General features: G+C 37.8%; 1 protein-coding gene across 1 annotated transcript in view; it reads left to right on the forward strand.

Moving 5' to 3' along the window:
* The window catches only part of FBN1 (fibrillin 1), a 226,944-nt gene that overhangs the window by 143,302 nt on the left and 65,956 nt on the right, over positions 1-17,686 (forward strand). The window contains exons 20-32 of the mRNA XM_055319738.1: positions 2,490-2,615; positions 3,106-3,225; positions 3,432-3,569; positions 4,411-4,461; positions 6,041-6,166; positions 8,244-8,471; positions 10,176-10,301; positions 10,420-10,548; positions 11,333-11,458; positions 11,563-11,688; positions 12,864-12,986; positions 14,059-14,184; positions 16,094-16,219. Of these exons, the coding sequence (XP_055175713.1) occupies positions 2,490-2,615; positions 3,106-3,225; positions 3,432-3,569; positions 4,411-4,461; positions 6,041-6,166; positions 8,244-8,471; positions 10,176-10,301; positions 10,420-10,548; positions 11,333-11,458; positions 11,563-11,688; positions 12,864-12,986; positions 14,059-14,184; positions 16,094-16,219 (1,671 nt within the window). The remainder of the gene's footprint in view (positions 1-2,489; positions 2,616-3,105; positions 3,226-3,431; positions 3,570-4,410; positions 4,462-6,040; positions 6,167-8,243; positions 8,472-10,175; positions 10,302-10,419; positions 10,549-11,332; positions 11,459-11,562; positions 11,689-12,863; positions 12,987-14,058; positions 14,185-16,093; positions 16,220-17,686) is intronic.

The raw sequence follows: 17,686 nt of genomic DNA on the forward strand, positions 1-17,686 counted from the left end.
CTAGAACTTATTCTCTCCTGCCATAAGTGGTATTTTAGTTGCAGGGTTTGAAAAGTACTGCCATACAGTAGTCAGTCATTGGAACATGTAATAATTCTGAGATGCTACAGATTGAAATAAACACAAATGTCTTTGTTTTCATTCTTTCAACACATAATCGAGCAAGTATTAACTACTCCTCAGGTGCTGAACTCAACTATTGCCTAGGCAGCCATAGTTGCTATATGTTCTGACTCGAAAAGAAAGTCCCTTCTCCTATTTGTCCCTGGGTAACAAGCAATTTTACTTGCCATGGCTCCTTACTTTACCATTGCAAATCTGGTGTTGAGGAGCTTGCCGAAATACTTAGATCTCTCCCAAGAGACTTGTTACCTCTGATTAGACAGACAATACTTTAACCTTAAAAGGATTAAGATTAAATCACATCATATAGAACTTCATTCCCTTGGACAGGGAAAAATGGCCATGTCAATTAAATATTTTGAAAAAGTTTACTATTTTGAACTATTAAAACATGACCATCTCTGATATATCCATGAGTATTCCTCTGTCTTCTTGTCATCATCAAATTCTTTTCAAAGCTCCTCCAACCTAATTGTGTATTTCTGACTCCTTTCAGGGATCTTTGTACACCAGAAAGTACTCTAGTTCGCTATAGTCCTTTTAGTGTATTACAGAAGGCCTCATTCACATTTGATTCTTTTATACTTTACCATTTCTTCTTTTTCTTTTCTTTTTTTCATAGCTTCTCCTCCTACAAAATTCTGTGTTTCTATGGACACTGTGAGATCAGTATTAAAACAATATGTGCACCTTTACTCTAGACTCTATGTGTGGCTCTAGACTCTATGTGTGGCACCTTTACTCTAAACTCTATGTGTTTCTCTGTGAACAAAGAAAAGAGAATGATTCTAGAGATAGAATGGAGAGGAAAGATAACTCTAGATGTCCTGAAACAAACCCTCTATCGCTTTGCCCCTTCTGGCTCTCTGAACACCTGAGTCATTTCTGCAGGTCACCTATGCTCACATGTTCCTGCCTTCTCTTCTTCCCTGTACTTCCACTATTCACCATAAATAATTTTTCCTTTTGTCTTCTGTCGAACTGCTTGAAGGACAGAACATGCCGAGAATACAGTCCCTCTTGTACAATGTACAGTTCTAGAATTTTGCAGGTTGAAGTAAAGTGTCACACCTAATAGGTGCCTTTTTTTTTTTTTAGGCCTGCTGATGATTGTCATTATGGGGAAAGTAGAGATATCAGTTATTTTCAAAGAAACAGAAATCTTCCTTGAATATTTTTCATGTGCTTTCCATCTTCACATGTGGCATTTGCACATTCATAAAAACGACTAACAGTAAACAAAAGCAAATTCTTTGCCCCCATTTAAATCACTTTTCACCTGAGTGTCAGGCTAAAATAGTGCCTAGGAAAATGAGGTTAGGAGAAGGTCAGGGGAGCCACATACTTATCCTAAAACCCTTCTTTCAACTACAGGTTTTTTTTCCTTTCCCTAACTTTTATTGCTGGCCCAAACTTAGCCCTTTTTCTTTGTGGTTTACAATGACTTTTGAGAAATGAATTCTTCCTCTTCCACACCCTTAATTTTAGGGCTTCTTTTCTGGGGTACAGTTGTGATTTGAGTGTACATGGTATTTGCAAACTAGATTAAACTCACAACTTTTACTATTGCATTTTTCTGTAATAAAGCCTCTCCTCTTTGGCAGACAGAATCATCATTTATCTGAACAGGCCAAGAAGGACACAGAGATGTTTTAGCTTCTTCCAAAATTTGTAAAAAAAATTCCTTGTGGACATATAGCCCATTCTGTGAGGTGTGTGATATAGTTTAGCCCAACTGTATATAACAAGCTGTTAAAGTTCCACACTTCCTGAATTACCTAAGTAACACATATCAAAACTTAGATTTTGCATCAGACAGACCTATTATTCACCTGAAAGTAAGGAGTTTTTCTGAGCTCTCTGAATCTTGAGTCTGAAATTCCTCATGAGAATTATAAACTCTATAGATTGCTTCATACTCTATAAACACAACCAGAGACCATTTCAGTTATTCTAAAGAAGAAATACCCACCTGGAACTAACACATATCAAGGATGGGCCATACTTTCTAAATGTTTTTTTAGTTCCTTAAATCAATAGGATTAGTTCTTTTAATCCTGGGACAATGAACAGTTATATAAAGATTAATGACTTACAGCAAATCCAGGTTTCTGCCTGTTAAAAAAGTGTACTGAATAGTATCTGGTGACTTTATACTTTGTAGATACCTAGTAAAAATAATCAGATGAAACTCCTATTTTCCTCAAATTAGGTTAGTTAGGCAAAAACTAATGTTAGAGGAATTTTGCCTCTTTGCTTGAGTTAATCATATATCATAGGACCTTAAATACTTAACCTAAAAAAGCACGAGAAGTTGTGTGCAAGGGAATGTGCTCCACTTAAGTTCATGTTTATTGGTTTTCCAGATATTAACGAATGTGTATTGAACAGTCTGCTTTGTGATAATGGACAATGTAGAAACACTCCTGGAAGTTTTGTCTGTACCTGTCCCAAGGGATTTATCTACAAACCTGACCTAAAAACCTGTGAAGGTAATCTGTGTTTTTATTCTTACACTGTGTACTTTATTGTCTTTCAGTATGCCAGTGAAAAACCATGAGAATAAGTTAGAGTCACCTCTATTTTACACAGTTATGTCATTGTAATTGAGATTCTGTGGTCCTAAGTGACACTTGTATGCACTTTGTAGGCTACTGATGGTACTTACTTACAGTTGCCGTTTTATTTGCCATCATTTAAAAGATGAAGAAAATATCACACTAAAGTTAGTAATTTGGATATCACATCTAATGTTTGCTCCAGATTTTCTGAATAAAAAGATTCAGCTGTATGCCAGATTCTGTGCTTAAGAGATATGCTCAATCATTATTTTTGACATTCCATCTAGTCTAGAAAAGAACTTTCTAGCTCAGCTTTACTATCTAATAAAGAATATGTGGTAGCCATTGAGGCCAGAGTTTAAATATTCTTTCATGCCCAAGACTACTCTTTAGCAGTAATGTGGACCTGTTTTTGTTTTAGACATCGACGAATGTGAATCAAGTCCTTGCATTAATGGAGTCTGCAAGAACAGCCCGGGCTCTTTTATTTGTGAATGTTCTTCTGAAAGTACCCTGGATCCAACAAAAACCATCTGCATAGGTATTTATCCTGCTGATCAGCATTGTATTTAATGTTCACTTTTAATGCAAAAGAGTTTATTGCAAAGAATTTAAATATGGATGAACAAAATTGTAAATGACCACTATCACTTGTTTCACACGTCATTCATGATGTAATTCCAATGCACATTTGCTTTTTTATATAGATTCTGTTATCTATTAACATCATCTCCCACCTCCCTGCAGAAACCATCAAGGGCACTTGCTGGCAGACTGTCATCGATGGGCGGTGTGAGATCAACATCAATGGAGCTACCTTAAAGTCCCAGTGCTGTTCCTCTCTTGGTGCTGCCTGGGGGAGCCCTTGTACCCTATGCCAAGTCGGTAAGAGAGTCGGGCCCATTCCACTGGTCACTTTGCTTAGAAACTGGAAACCCAGTACTTTGTTCATTTAGATATACCTAGGAATTCTAGATTTAGTTCTTATGACCTCTGTGAAACATATTGCTGAAGAGGAAACTAAGAGAAGTGTCAAGGACAGTAATTTTGTGTGATTTGGTGATTGGGTTATTTTCTACCATCCACACTGTAATGTGGTTACCTAGTGTTGCTTTCCTAGATCAGGAATTCCAATGGGTTCTCTTGGAAACTCATGATTAGGGGTCTTGAGGTTTTTACAGGCACAGATTATCTTCCAAAAAATGTACTGATGTTCTTTACATTCAGGACTTAACTTCTAAATCTGTTGCAAAGCTGAGGTCTGATGATTTTGTTGATTCAGTGTTCAGATATATAAATGTGTGGATTTAAATAATGTGAATGCTGCATGGCGGGAGATCTTCGAATTCTAAAGTTTATTTTCTGTGTTCATGTTCTAGGAATCATATATTGTGATTCCTGTTTTAGAGCTGATAGCAAAAAAGAAGTCTAGCCAAATTCCTTCTTCGTCATCACCTTAGCATGATCTTTAGGGGATCTTTGGGTCTTTCAGGACCTCTCAGAGGAATTGAGCTTAATTCAAGGAGACATTTCATCCTCCTCCTCCTCCTCCTTCTTCATCTATGCAATCTCAGAAACACTTTGTTATCTTAGACTTATTCATAGCAACAAAATCTAATTCATGCCCAGGTCCTCTTTTGGATTTCTTATACTATGTGATAGAAAGTCAGGATATTGTTATCTCAAATTTGTTTTTTGTTTTTGTTTTTGTTTGTTTGCTTTACAGATCCCATATGTGGCAAGGGCTACTCAAGAATTAAAGGAACACAGTGTGAAGGTATGCCTATTTATAAACCATAAATTTCTGTGTGCCTGAAGAATGCTTGTGTGAACTTGGACTGGATAAAGTTGTCATGTAACTTCCCAGTGAGAAATATGCAGCAGAGAGGAAAATAATGAGAACTGCAGAACATAACAGATGTTAATTTCACAAGCATATATATGCTGTTGCCAGTGTTGCATCACTCTGGCCACAGGGCAGGGTGACTGAGAATGGTTTAGGCTGACCATGGTTTTGAGTGACTTCACTTTCAAAATACTATCAGGAAGAGAAAAATGGAAGTTTTCGATGAGGCTATAAAATTTGCATTTTTTTTCTTGGTTTGTCCTGGTGTGTGTGTGTTTGTTTGTTTCATGGTCATGGATGACCTTTAGAAGGACATACTCTATTGTCTCTTTTTTGAAAGCCTACATGGATTCTCTCCAGTTTATTGTGATTCTTTCTCACGGAGTCCCAGATAGACGTAGGTCAGGGTGACTAACACAACCTGACATGACACGGCAGCTGAAAAATTTTAAAAACAGCAATTAGTCCCATATGTGGAATGAAATGAAGTTTTTTTTTTTCCCTGCTAAAATAAAGAGAAGCACTACAACCCCCACCCAAAGTTTTGTTCCAAATGATGACTGAATCCTTTGGCCTTTCTCTGGTCCAGACCCACTGTTAATAACTTATCTGACCTCAGCAGCACATTTTGGTGTACAAGTGGCCAGAACAAAAAACCCCAAAAAGGTAAATTTCCCACTTCCCACCTCTCTCTCTCACTAGGAAAGACTTCAAATATTTTTTTTCAATATCCCCAGTTTAAAAAGTTATTTTTTTCTAAATGGAGACACAGTATGGCATTGGGAAGTGCTTTTCTTTGAATTAACTTGATGGTGAGTATTTATCCAAATTATGTGCAGGGAACACACTACTTTCTATTAAACAAACTGGGAAGGACCGGTACATTTGAGATGTTTGGGTAAATGGTGAATGAATGAACATGAGCGTCTTTTGACTCTCCCTAATTCAAGCTGGGACCACCAAGGCTTTGACAGAACAGTCTGAGACTGTTGCTGAACTAGAACTAGTCATACACTTTCTGGGGACATCTCAACATTTCTTAAAAGACATTTTCTTGACTGGCCCCACATATTTATTTCTCAGTGGGATTTTTGTCTTCAAGCTATTTCTTCTTTGCTAGTTTGAAAGATGAGGTTTCTGTTTCTCTATCTATTTTGGATATCTGATCTCATAAAGCTAGTTATGTTGCTCCTGGGGGCCTTACCTGAGATGTCCATAGTACCCAGAACTGTCCCCAAGAACTCACACCAATTCCCAGCCTCTATAATTAAAAAATTACTCCCTCAGACTAATGGAGAAACTCCTATCTTAAGTAAAAGGTGGACTCAATCTGGTTGCAATTCAAAGTTCCTAGAAATTCTACATGAACTATTTGGAGACAAACTAGCTTTATGAACTTATTTGGTTCAAAATGACCTTTTCTGTTGTGAGAATAATTATGACTCCATGAATGAAATAAAGTAGAATGACGTTATACAGATATTTTAACTTTATTTTTTTTCCTTCATAGATATAAATGAGTGTGAAGTATTTCCAGGAGTATGCAAAAATGGTGTATGTGTTAACTCTGAGGGATCATTTAAATGTCAGTGTCCCAATGGGATGACTTTGGATGCCACAGGAAGGATCTGCCTAGGTAAATCCTGAGCTCATTACTTTTCTAATGGTCATTTCTTAAAGATTTAAACTCAGTTAATAAGATAAAGCTGAATATTTGGTTCCAAGTACAGAAACACATATCCCAAATTCAGCATTTCCATTAGGATTCATAGTGGTTTCCTTGATAAATAGCTTTCCTCACTCAAGCTCTTCATTTATTCTTTATAAAAAGAGGCTGGAACATGTTAGTGAAGAGAAACTTTAGTTTCTTACTGATGTGTATCCCTTAAATCATTACCATCACAATCATTATTCCAGAACTCTTAAACCTGCCTCTATATGCCACCAACTATAGGATATAAAGTGAATGGTGGGAAGAACAGTTTTGCTTGATTAGAAATTGTAACCCATGCCCACTAGGCATGTCCTGTCTTTGACCAGATGGACAAGTCATCTCAGGAAACCCTTGTGGGTGTGAGTGAAGAGTACCAGATTCCTGAATAGTGAACCCGAAGGTGCCCAGGCCACTGTCACTTCTAATCATGGTGGGATTCTCCATGCCAACTGTTAGAGCCCAAGTGGCATTGATATGGAAGAGACTGGACTCTGAGTTCTCAGAAAGTTGTCCTGTGGGCTCTTAATGGCATCAGGTCTGAGATCCCACAGTATGTGTGGCATCTGGCAATCTTATTCTGAAGCTACTTCAAGGCTTCTGACTGCCAGGAATATGTCTCTTGGATCACTTGTTTTTGAGTCCATGGCTCAGGTACATTGTATATCTGAAACCATATTCTCTGAAGGTCATCCTGAGTGAAGGACCACCATAGATGGTTTAAAAGAGTGGTATGAGGTTAAGGGATTTGGATCATGTAGGAATCAGAACTAACAAACCTTTAAACGTAGAGCTTTATATGGCTTATAAACATAAGCAATATGGAATAGAAAAGCTGGAATCCAGAGGCTAGAGTCTTTTCATGGCGGTGGATGTCAGTTAATCTCATTTTGAGTCTGCTTTTTTGTGTAGGAGGAATTGACACTTAATGAGAGCCTTCTTTCAGGTTCTTCAGTTTAAAGATGTTTCAGTGTTTAATTTAGAAATCAATTAAAAAGTATCCATACATCATATTGGAGACCACCTGAATGTAAGTTTGCCCAGAAGGCTTCAGAAGCTTTCTAACATTAAAGAAAGTTCAGGCACGTAGGTAGGTGAATGGTTAATGACCACATTGTGAAGGAGAGAGGGAAGATTATGCCTAAGGTTTCAATTACACTTTACAGTTTCTAGATACACAGTCTCATCTGAGCTTAATAGAATGCTTTCAGAGATGGGTGCAACATCATTCTATGGATGTGGAAATTCAGGGTCAAGGTTAATAATTTCTAAAATAAGCAACTTCTTAGTTGCAGAACAGCACTACATTCCAGATATCTTGACATCTGGTATATCACTTCTCTTCCTCACAATTCCACAAATTTGGGGTTGGGGCTGGATGTATCCCATGTGTACCCAGAAGAATATACATGTAAGCACATGTAGAGGTGAAAGAAATACTTGAGAAGAGGAGTGAATGACTTTGCTTTGTTGATTTTCCTCTTCAATATTGAGTAGGGCAGTTTCATTTTGGAATTTAACATTACACTTCTCCAAAAAAGAAATGGATGTCAGGAAAAAGTGTGGGAGCTAGTTTAGATGTTCTCCACTGATAAAGAGTTCAGTTTCTTTTTAGCTAGAGAGGAGATTCCAAGGCATTATGGAATGCATGTATTGGTAGTAAGCATGTCTGTACAGAGAAAACATCTCCCAAAAGAGCACTGTGGGATTTCTCAGAATACTGTTCTTTAGAATTATCAGAAAAGGCCTAAAATTGAAAGGAAAGTTTCCAGAAATAGGAGGTGCAAATAAATATGAGCTGCCAAAGAAAAGAAAGTATTTTATTAGGTGGGAATATTCATCAGAAAGCCTGGACTCCTTTTGAGGAAAATAATTAATTCCAGCCAATAAGTACATAGCAAATTATTATGTGTATTGTACTTTGTCTAACACAACGGGTTGACAGTTTGGGGTGGTGAAAACAAGGTAGCTCTCCTTAGCCTCCCAGTGTTCCATCTGGCAGATATCCGCCTGGAAACCTGCTTCCTGAGGTACGAGGACGAGGAATGCACTCTGCCCATTGCTGGCCGCCACCGCATGGACGCCTGTTGCTGCTCCGTTGGGGCAGCCTGGGGTACTGAGGAATGCGAGGAGTGTCCTGTGAGAAACACGCCTGAGTACGAGGAGCTCTGTCCCAGAGGGCCCGGATTCGCCACAAAAGAAATTACCAATGGAAAACCTTTCTTCAAAGGTACAATGGTTTCAGTGGCTGGTTGCTCTTCTTTTTAAACCAACAGGATGTTCTGCAAAGAGGAGAATAACAGTGAATATCATCAATGTGGTCATCCCTTGGTCATCTCAGCAGACATTCCTCTCTTTCTGAGTTACATTCAGCAAATGTTCACTCCGGAACGGGTTTTCTTTTCCCACCTTTCAGGACTTCCTGAGGTTACTTACCCCCCCCCCCCCCGCCTATTAACCATTTATGAAGTGTTAAAGTAGATTTTAAGACTACCCTAAGCCAAATATCAACAAAAAGGAAATTTTCTTGGGGAATCTTTATTCTGTCTGCTAAAGCCATAAAACTTGACCTCTTCTCTGATTATTTAATCCAGGTCACTGCAGTTCACCTGAGTATACCGTAGTGGAGGTGAATGGCATGACAGACCCAGTGGCAGATCCTCTTTGTCCAAAAACCGTGAAAGTCATTCTTATGGCAAGCACATTTCAGTGACTTATGATATTTAAAACATTATTTCAGTTTATTATGCTATAATCTAAAATTTGTATAAAAAATGAGAAGTTATAGATCTAATCTAATTCCAAAATTGATTTAACTTTTTATGCACAAGGATACAGAACTTGTTTACTTTAGCATGTGGAAAAATCATGACTGGTTTCCCAGAATTCCAATTTTTCACAGAGGCCCAGCTTTTGTTCCTGGTATAGATTTTTGTCATGGTTGCCATTGTGTCTGGGCCTAGTTATTATACTTCATAACTAAATCGACTTACAAAAATGGGAAATGAGTATATGAATATTGCTTAATTATCCTTATATAAATGTGTAAAAACAACTTTTAGTACTGTTTAATCCAAGAAGCCCTAGGGGTTGAAATTCACTCTAGAGAGACAGTTTCTAGATGATCCTCTTAAATGTCTCCTAAGTAAATTCAAAGGAATTTGAATGATTTGCTTCCAAAGGCTGTGGCACTCCATTGCCACAGAAAGACATGTTCTTGAAATTTAATCTGCTAGTTTTGTCTTTCATGACATTTTATAGAAATGAACTTGTATTTCTTGAGCTTTAGGTCTTGCTTTAGAAAGGCTCCTGAAGGAGATCTTTCACCCATTATATATACAGTCTCCTACTGTACAAGAAACTCTTTTCATTATATTAATGAAACCTTAATATTAATTGAGAAAATATTTTTAAATTATATATACACTGTAGAAAATATTTTAATAGCATACACTTATTTACAAATCATTTCAATTATAAATAACATCTTTTTTTGAAATTCTTATATTCTAGACTCATCCAAGAAAGCATACATGGATATCTCATTTCACTATACTCTTGGTTGGTTGCCATGGACATTTTTTGTCAGTCATCTACTGTGTGCTTTGGGAATAGATGCTAGTGGCTTAGAATATTTATTCATTCATTTGGCGAATACTTAAGTATTTGGTATATATCAGGCAGTGTGCTGGGCTCTAGAAGTCCGAATAAACACACCCTCTACTTCCCTAATAAACTTTCTAAAATGTAGAAGTTTAAAAGTCTAGAAATGTTTACAAAGTCATAGTTCTCATGGATCATCACACATTCTTTAAAATGCATATTGCCAAGACCTTAAATCAAGACCTTTCAACTCTCTGGGTTTAAAATAGAGGCATTGAGAACTCCTAACAGGATGCTTAGGAACTTTCTGCATGTTTTATTTTTCTTGAAGATATCAACGAATGCAAGATGATTCCCAGCCTCTGTACCCACGGCAAATGCAGAAACACCATTGGCAGCTTTAAGTGCAGGTGTGACAGTGGCTTTGCTCTTGACTCTGAAGAAAGGAATTGCACAGGTCAGTGAAGGGCTTCCCTTTGCAGAACGCCCTTTAGAACTCTTCACCTTTACCACATTGCCACAAGAATGAAAGCTCTCCTGTTACTCACGTGTTGCCACTTACTGCTTGCATTCAGACATCGATGAATGCCGAATCTCCCCTGACCTCTGTGGCCGAGGCCAGTGCGTGAACACCCCAGGGGACTTCGAATGCAAGTGTGACGAAGGCTATGAAAGCGGATTCATGATGATGAAGAACTGCATGGGTAAGTGTGTGACCATCTGATCCTATTACACAGGTAATAAGGGATTCCCCGAAGCTTTGATGACTCAGAGCCTCCCTCCCAGCTTCTCCCTGCCCACCCCCCAACCCCCCTGCATGGGTCTCCTGACCAGTGTGTCTGGAATCAGTCTGTGGCAGAGGGAGACTGACGTGTGGAAAGCATGAGGGACTTCTTGCCATGGGTTGGCGGGTGGCCTAGGACATTAGTTATGGGTCCCAGAGAAGTGAGTTTAACACCTGGAAGAGACACCCCAGGGAAGAGAAACGATTCGAGCATTAGCGGTATTCAAAGTGACATTATAGGGTTTCTATCCAATATTTCTAGAAAAAGAGCTTGATTAAGCTGGCTGCATTAGATTAGGTTCCCTAGAGAGAAGCCTGAGAAGGGGATTTTTTTTTTTTAAAGGACAAGCTGTAGAGAAGTGAAGGAAGGAAGTTAGGGCAGGGGAAAAGGTCTCTTAGCCTTAACCTGATCCCACTGAGTGCTCTGGAATGTGAATGGTATCAAACAATTGTCCTGCTTTTAGGCAAAGCCAGACTGCATACTCCCTTGTCTGCCACAGGCAGCTGCCAACATTTGAGGGGGATGTAATTCTCACCTCTCAAGCATTTCTGAATGAGGTGGACAGCAGTTCTCCAAGAAGGGAGCCTGTGAGGCCTAGCAGCCAGGACTCCCAGCGACCCTGATACACTGAGGAGTGCCCTGGCTTAGGGTCCTGAGCAGGACACCACCACCATCTTCAACTTGGGTCATTGTCATTTTGCAGATATCGATGAGTGTCAGAGAGATCCTCTCCTGTGCCGGGGTGGCGTTTGTCTCAACACTGAGGGAAGTTACCGCTGTGAGTGTCCTCCTGGTCATCAGCTCTCTCCCAACATCTCAGCATGTATAGGTAAGGAGGAAGGCTTTCAGACCACGTGTTTGTGTCTCAACCCACATCTCTGCCACAGTCAGAAGCTTCTGGCTGGATGTTTGCTATTTTTATTTTCTAAATAGACATCAACGAGTGTGAACTGAGTGCGAACCTCTGCCCTAATGGCCGTTGTGTGAACCTCATCGGGAAGTATCAGTGTGCTTGCAACCCTGGCTATCATTCAACTCCTGACAGGCTGTTTTGTGTGGGTAAGTTCTCTCTTTTATTTTATAGTTTATTTTATTTAGTCTCTTTCTAGAAACACTCCAGTAATGTTCTGAGTTCTGTTTTCATCACTAGTTACTTTTACTTAATCTCTCTTGTTTTCCGTAAGTAAAATTCTTTTCATAGTGGCTCACAGTCTTTGGATCTCACCTCCCTTGTCTGTTTAAAGAACCATTTAAATGAAGGCTATGAAATGTTTTAGCTCTAACAAGTCGAATTTGAGCCATGCTGCTTTGAATACTGAACGATAGCACATGCTTTGTTTATGCACGTGCATACCCAGGCAAATCAGCAAGCAAGTACTAACCACTTGCAATAAATGAAGCATGGGTTCTGTGAGAAACACAAAAAAAACAGAAGGTACAGCGTCTGCCCTTAGGTGGTTTAGATCAGCTATGAGATTTCAAAGATTAATTATTGGCAAGAAGACCATGTTCTCTTCATTCCTTACATTGAAATGGAGGCCAGGTCTGGCACTCCTTAAAGATGGGGTTTTGTGGGACAAGCATTTTGCTTTGTGACTGACCCTCTGTAGGTTTAGTTGTGCTCGGAAGAGTGGCACAGAAAATCCTCTGGGTTTATTGTGCCCAAAGTCAAAGTGAAACTTCGTGAAAACTGCCAGTTTTTGCCTGGTTTGGGGTGTACATCATGTGGAACTGCCAAGTCTCACATGGTTTCCACCCAAAGCCATAAATCAGCCCAAATTTTTCTGAATCATGGCCCAGGACAACTCAGAATTCCAAATCAGGTTCTTGAAAAGGATCAGAATCTTAGCCAATCAAACTGAATGTCAAGTTTATAACTGAATATGTGACCCAGAGAATTTCATCCACATGCCTATTATCATAACTGGGGTTGTTCGTTTAGCCCTACCTGGCATGTGGCACCCCATGTATCATGTAACTGATTATTCACCTAACTCCCCAGCTGCAACATAAGCATTATGAAGGTAGGTATAGGTCTGTCTCATTCATGATTAGATTCTTATCTCTAGCATGTAGTAGGTTTGCACTTTATATTTGTTGAAGGAATTGAATGATGCAATGATTTCCAGTTGCCTGAAGATGTTTTTGTTTTGTCGTGTTGTGCTTTGGAAACTTGAAATGCATGCCATGATCATAGACATAAAGAAAGGTGATATTCTTTTTCTTTTTCTTAGACATCGACGAATGCAGCATAATGAATGGTGGTTGTGAGACCTTCTGTACAAACTCTGAAGGCAGCTATGAATGTAGCTGTCAGCCAGGATTTGCACTAATGCCTGACCAGAGGTCATGCACTGGTGAGTAGGTTTTAGCCTCCTGTGAAATACCTCAATAGCCTAGAGAGGTTCAGGGCCCAGGCTGGAGTCAGACAACCCTGAGTTCAAAATTTTGTTTGTCACATATTTTAACTATGCATCCTTAATAAAGATCCTTAGCATCAGTTTCCTCATCTCTAAGATCAGGTTCAGATTGCCTGTGTGGGGGAATGCATACAGCACTTTGCACAGTTCCTGGCACAGAGAGTAAGATACAATTTTGAAGAATCTAATCTTTTGACTTACTTCAGAGCTACTCTAGGTGTGCTCCTTGGACCAGCCGCATCAGCATCACCCAAGGATATGTTAGAAATGCAAAATCTTAGGTCCCACTCAGACCTACTGATTCAGAAACTTCTGGGGTTAGATCCCAATAATCTATTTTCACAAGTTCTCCAAGTGATACGGATACGTGCTAAAACTTGAGAACTGTTGCTCTAATTCACACCTTTTGTTGTATCATGCTGGGCTGGAAGAGTCATGTCTCCAACTAGAGATGAGAATGGAGGTTGATGATACAGGTTTTCATTTTGGTTTTGGCTAAGAAGAGAACTTGGGTTTGGATATCAAAATTACTTTATCAGATCTAGGAAAATCTCCAAAAAAAACTTTAGATGTAAATTGACCAAAAAAAGTTAAATGTTGAAAATAAATATTTTTAACCAAAAGTACATGTAAGTAGATATGCTTGTTTTAAGCAATTTCACCTTTACAATATCAGTAAACCAGAAGATAATCAACTTTAGGCATTGAAATCTGACAATGAAAAAATAAAATTTAATCATTGTTAAATGATAAATTCATGTCAGGGATAAAATTGCTAGTTAAATGATGGATTTCTAATAAGGTGTAGAGATTGATCCTAAATAATATGCTATAAATCTTGAAAATGGATCGATCTCTGCTTTTTCACCCAGGATAAATTGATGGGATAATTTAACCCTTCGTTTGGATTTGAAGCAAATAGGCTGTTTATTTGACTTGAGTTAGTTAACTTTTTCACCACTTATTAATAGAACCAGTGTTAACAACACGTTGGTTTTCTTCTCCACAGACATTGATGAGTGTGAAGATAACCCCAATATCTGTGACGGCGGTCAGTGTACAAACATTCCCGGGGAGTACAGGTGCTTGTGTTATGATGGATTCATGGCATCTGAAGACATGAAGACTTGTGTAGGTGAGCATAGAACACAGAATTTCCCATTTTGTCTGGTTATTCACAAGCATGGTTAAATTACATAAACATTAGTTTGGGAAGTTGATAAATGGATCCTATCAGAAAAGTAAGGATATTTAGGGACATATTACTAATGTTCCAAGACCAACATTCCAAAGAGCAACTTTCTTGTGACTGTGATATGATGTTCTTATCAGATACGTTATATGGACTGAGTTGACCGTTGGTCACTCCACGTGGACATTTATTTTATGTCTGCGTGCTATTTCTGTCCACTTAACCCTAGGCCTTTAAAATCTTTTACTAAAGGCAAGCAAAATTTATTTCTGACAAGAATGAAGTAAACTCTAGAATTGATTGTATTGATGTATTCTATTGCTATGTTTTCAAATTTCTCACACTTTTCTTCTGCAGTATATAATCCCATTCAGTATCATTGTAATCTCAGACATTGTAATTTTCATCTCTAAAAATTTGATTTGGGTCATTTTTCACATCTCCCCTGGGAGCGATGTGAAAGTTAGATCATTCCTCTAACTTTTTGAGCCCATGAAATAGAATTGTAGTAACTGCTCTAATATCCTAATTCCATCATCTGTGTCAGTTCTGGGTCATTTCAGTAAATTGACTTTCTTCCTCATTATGGGTCACATTTTCCTGCCTCATTGAATGGCTGGTAATTTTTGACTGGATGCCAGACATTATAAATTTTGACTTACTAGTTGCTAGATGTTTTAAATCCTGAGAAATATTCTTGGGCTTTATTCTGGAACCCAGGTAAGTTATTTGGAAACAGAAGGATCCTTTAAAGTCTTGCTTTTATGCCTTTAAGCAGCAGTTACTTAGAGGCTTATTTTGCCCCATTACTGAGGCAAGACCCTTCTGAATTATGAGATTTTCCAGTCTGACGAGTAGGAATAGGCACAATTCCAGGCTTTCTGTGAGCTCTGATGATTGTTCCCTCTAATTCTTTTGAGTGGTACTTCCCCTAGCTTTGAGCAGTTTCCTTACATGAGTGCATTGATCACTACTTATCTGAATACATGACGGGGCTCTCTCCCTATGCAGCTTTCTTCTGTCCTTTACTCTGCCCTGTGAACTCTGGCTGCCTTGGTCTTCCGGGACTTCCAGTGTTATCCCCTCAACTCTGGGACACCACTCAGCTCCGTCTCCCCTATGTCATGGCCTTAAAACTGTCCCTACATCATAACCTGGGACATTCCTAGAACTCACCTAGCTTGTTTTCTTTCTGTCAGGCATGACAGTCTTCTGTTGCCTCTGTTGTCCTTTTGCTGGTGTTTTCACATGGGAAAATAAATCCTGTCTCTATTACTCCATCTTGGTGAGAAGCAAGAGTCTAGAATTGAAAATATTTAAATTCTGTCACATTTATATCTTTAGAAAACCTTTACTGAATATTTATGAAGTCCTATAAATTAAAGTGAAGTCATAAAAAAATAATTCGTAATTTGGGGAAGATGTCAAGTTTATAACTATCTGCACCAAGACTACCAGTTCATCTATCCTTTATTTTAAATATTGGAAACTAAAATGTTGGCAGCTGGAGACTGAATTAAATTTTGTATCTTACAACAGAATATGCTGTCTTTAAATTTTCCTAGACTGTCACATAAACAGACTCTATACGCAGTCTTGAGTCAATCAATCAGTTTATTTGATTACCTCCTGCTTATGGCCCAGATAAAGAGGCAGTCTACCTGGTTAGCCTGCAGTATAGAAAGCAAGTGTGAACTGCTTGTGAACCTGTAAATATGATACTCTTTTTTTTTTTTAATGAAAACACTTCACCTTTTGTAATTTATTTGTCATAGTTGTTTTATCTCAGGAAAAATGTTTTTAATGATATAAACACATGACTGTATGTATTAATAATATCTGTATTTTACAGATGTCAATGAATGTGACCTAAATCCAAATATCTGCCTAAGTGGAACCTGTGAAAACACAAAAGGCTCATTTATTTGCCACTGTGATATGGGATATTCAGGCAAAAAAGGAAAAACTGGCTGTACAGGTATGTTTTTTCAATTTGAACAATAAAACGTTTGATGGTTAAAAGACTATTACCAGAGGAATACAAGTTTTAAAACTGCTAACATTTTAATTGCTTTGTAAAGCATTTTATATGACACTTTTCATTAACTTAGCTTGCTCTTCTTTGAAACTTGTCATATTTTAGATTAGATCTATGCTGAAGCTTTTTTCTTTACCCGTGAAAAAAGCCATATTGGATGAATTCTCACTATAACTAACACCATAAATATCACATTTTATGAGGTTAAATATCACATTTTTATATCAAAGTAGTTAACATGCTAATTACCGTACATTCCTATCCCTTTTTTAAAGCAAGCCTCCCTTGTCAACATTTCATTTGAGGGTTTATAATTAAGGATTTCAAAGAAACATACTACAATTCATATTTTTCATCAATTCTCATCAGTCTTCCAGTTCCTTAAATTAGTGTGCTTTTGATATATTAAGTTGCTTTAGCCTAAATAATTCCTGGGACTTAGCAAACTTTATGAGGTGATAATTAAACCATTTGTAATTTTGTTTGTCTAATACCAGTAATCCATAAAAAAATCTTTTCACAACATTTGTAGAAGATTATTTTATTAAACATCAAATTAAAGAAGTCACTCTGTGTGGATGATATTGTTATTAAGCATTTCGTTGGTGTTTTCAAATTTGAGGAGATGGTGATAAGTATGTGGAATAATATAATAAAGTTTTACTATAGTTACTTGTAGTAATATAACAGATTATGGGATATAACATAATTTAAAACATAATGGAGATCATGGTGAGCTTGATTAGGTAATGTCATAATTTCTTTACAAATAACAAACTTTAATTCCAAAAGCCAGTTTGGCCAGCCCCTGTGATTTGAAACGAACATTAAAATATTTGCAGATTGGCAATGTGGTAAATGTCCTTTCTTAATTATATCAACATTTTTCAAGAAAGTTTGCAAGGATATTTATTATCATTCCAAACTGTCCAATAATGCTAAGTTTCAAATTTATAGATATACAAGATAATGCCAATAATATTACTATTGGTTAAAAAAATGACAAATTCTAGCCAAATTACAAAAAGAAGTATGAAGCTAGAATGCCTTCATGCTCACTATGTTCCTCAATCTTCCTATGAAGCATGGTCAGCAGTCCATTCTAATAAGTGGCACAGTGTTTAAAATCTCATCTGTTGCTCTCTGGGATACAATATGTCTGTGGTTCATGTTTTATTGTAAGCTCTCAGGATAAGTATAGGACTTGAGGTAAGGGGTGGTGTTCTGGCACTAATGAAGGGGAAGATAAGATTGTTCCATATTGCATTTTACCTGATATAGGCTAATACCATTGTTTGGTTCAGTTAAACTCATGAAATTCATCCCAGAGAACCAAGAAGCTTACAGAGGGAGAAGTTAATCTAATGGGACCATCAGTCTTCATTCCCTATAAGAAAAGGATCTCTA

Source organism: Nyctereutes procyonoides, unplaced genomic scaffold (genome assembly GCF_905146905.1).
Source record: "Nyctereutes procyonoides isolate TBG_1078 unplaced genomic scaffold, NYPRO_anot_genome, whole genome shotgun sequence".
Classification (NCBI taxonomy): domain Eukaryota; kingdom Metazoa; phylum Chordata; class Mammalia; order Carnivora; family Canidae; genus Nyctereutes; species Nyctereutes procyonoides.